This window comes from Penaeus chinensis, chromosome 16 (assembly GCF_019202785.1).
Source record: "Penaeus chinensis breed Huanghai No. 1 chromosome 16, ASM1920278v2, whole genome shotgun sequence".
NCBI classification, from domain to species: Eukaryota; Metazoa; Arthropoda; class Malacostraca; order Decapoda; family Penaeidae; genus Penaeus; species Penaeus chinensis.
This window is the reverse complement of record NC_061834.1, coordinates 6,794,612-6,797,111: the sequence shown is the minus strand read 5'-3', so window position 1 is coordinate 6,797,111 and position 2,500 is coordinate 6,794,612. Positions and strand designations below refer to the sequence as shown.

The 2,500-nt window shown below is 42.4% G+C and overlaps 1 protein-coding gene across 1 annotated transcript in view; it reads left to right on the top strand.

Moving 5' to 3' along the window:
* The first annotated feature begins 2,140 nt into the window (after window positions 1-2,140).
* The window catches only part of LOC125033490, a 9,321-nt gene continuing 8,961 nt past the window's right edge, over window positions 2,141-2,500 (top strand). Inside the window, exon 1 of the mRNA XM_047625044.1 lies at window positions 2,141-2,500. This exon is cut by the window's right edge and continues 27 nt beyond it. Within this exon, the coding sequence (XP_047481000.1) occupies window positions 2,168-2,500 (333 nt within the window). The 5' untranslated portion in view covers window positions 2,141-2,167.

Here is a 2,500-nt window from a genome sequence, read left to right as displayed (position 1 = left end):
ACCACAAAACATACACACACAACCAAACACACATAACCAATCACACAAAACACACACACACATACACAACACAAAAAAAACACACACACCAACACCACACACCACAAACAACACACACACACATACACTTAACACAACACACACACAAACCCAATACACACAAAACACCACACACCTACACAATCACACAAACACACACACAAACACAACACACCCAAAACCCCCACACAAAACCACACAACACACAAAACACACACACACATCCACCCTACACACAACAACACACACACACAAACACATACCACAAAAAACACACACACCACACAACAAAAATACAAAACAAAACCCCACACAACAACCCACCACACACAACAATAACACCCCACACAACACCACACACAACCCACACACCAAAACACAAAAACGAACAAACCCAACCACTACCAACACACACATACACAACACAACACACACATACACATACACAACACACACACCACCCCCACATACATCATCACACACAAACACAAAACACAAACACACCACACAACACAACACACCACACAACACCCTACAAACACACACAACACACACACAAACACACCCCAAAATACCCACCCACACCAACACAACACCAACGACTAACACAACCCACACACCCCTACACAAACTCCACACACAAAAACAACACACACACACACACAACACAACACAAACCCAATACAAAACACACACACCACAACACCAAAACTCACACACCACACAACCCCATACACACACACACAACACATACACACAACACACACACCACATACAAATACACACACACAACAAACAATACACCACAACACCCCTCAAGAAACTCCCACTCCAATACACCACACACACCCACAACCACACCCACAACAACCCAAACCTCACAAAAACAGACACCAAAACAAACCAACCAACATACACTCAAAAACAACAACACCACAAACACAATACCCCAACACACACAGACACCCAGACAAACACAACCCATAAACACAAACACCACACAACCCCCAAAAACAACCCCAAAACCACACAAAAACAACACACCCCAAAAAAAAAACAACAAACACACACAACACACACAAAAACACATACACAACACAAACACACACACACATACATTACACATACAAAAAACAAACAAACATACACAACACAACACACCCACAACACACACACACACACCATACACCACAAACACCGACACACACACACAAACACACACCAAACAACCACGCACAAAAACAAAGAAAAAACACCCACACTAACAAAATGAAGCAACAACAAACAAACACATTCACAATTATCATAAGTAACCGGCGCCCCAGATAAGATCAAACCGCAGCAGAATGTCATGCTACGGCAAGCCACCCTCCCCGTTATCAATAAACACCCAACCAACACCCATCTAATATACCCCCACCCTCCCAAGTAGCGATAGCAGGCCGCATGTGTGTTCAGCACAACACGCTCCCCCCGAACACCCACTAAAACAAAAAACCCCGACCACGCCAGACCCATATCCGTGCACCCAAACGGATCCTCCTCTGACATTACCCACAGAACGCCCACGTAGAGAGGACGCCAATGTACAGTTTCACCTCAAAATAAACTTGACAATAAGATGATTAATGTATCATAATTATAAAATTAATAAAAAAGAAAGCAAACATCTTGAAATAAACCTAAACATATGTCCTTTTCTCATATTTATACAGACCCAGGTGTTTTTTCAATTGATAAGCAAAAGCGACCTCCGGGTTAACCTAACCGGAATTGTTCGACAAAAAGCACGAGGGCTTACGCCAACAGTGAAAGTCGCCGCATGGATCTACCAGACATGTATTAGAATAAGTAATTAACATAACAGCTGTTATTATGGTGTCTGTTGCAGTGGAACGAGCAGAGGGGTTACTTTCCATCCTGCTGGCAAGTCCATGCAACATATAGGACAGATGACTTATGTCCAACAACGAATCAAAGCCCTAGAAAAGGGAAAATATGATATATTTAAAGAAATCATAAATTGTTTTTCTCCTTGTGCATATTAGATTTTATAGTGAACCATGCCTGGGTCCTTTATTTTGGTTAGCTATGGCTCATTCTTCCCCCCCCCCCCCCCTAATTACAGATGGGAGCAACAGGACTTCTGTCAGGAATTGGTTACTGCTACATCTCTGTTATTGCCTCCCCTTCAATGATGACTATAATCACAGGTTATGACACCTACTATAACCAAAATTTGATGGGTTTTACCCTGGGAGCAGCCTTTCTGTCTATGATACATGGCATCATTACCTTGATTCAACCGAAAAGAGTGGTGTCTCCATTGAATATTCCCGGTGTTCTTGAAAAAGCTTCCGTGATCAAAGATACCTTCCAGAGACTTGAAAATTATGCATCTGCAGCTTCATTACGTCATGGCAATGTGCCTGTAGGCATTGGAAACATAGTTCCTGGATTT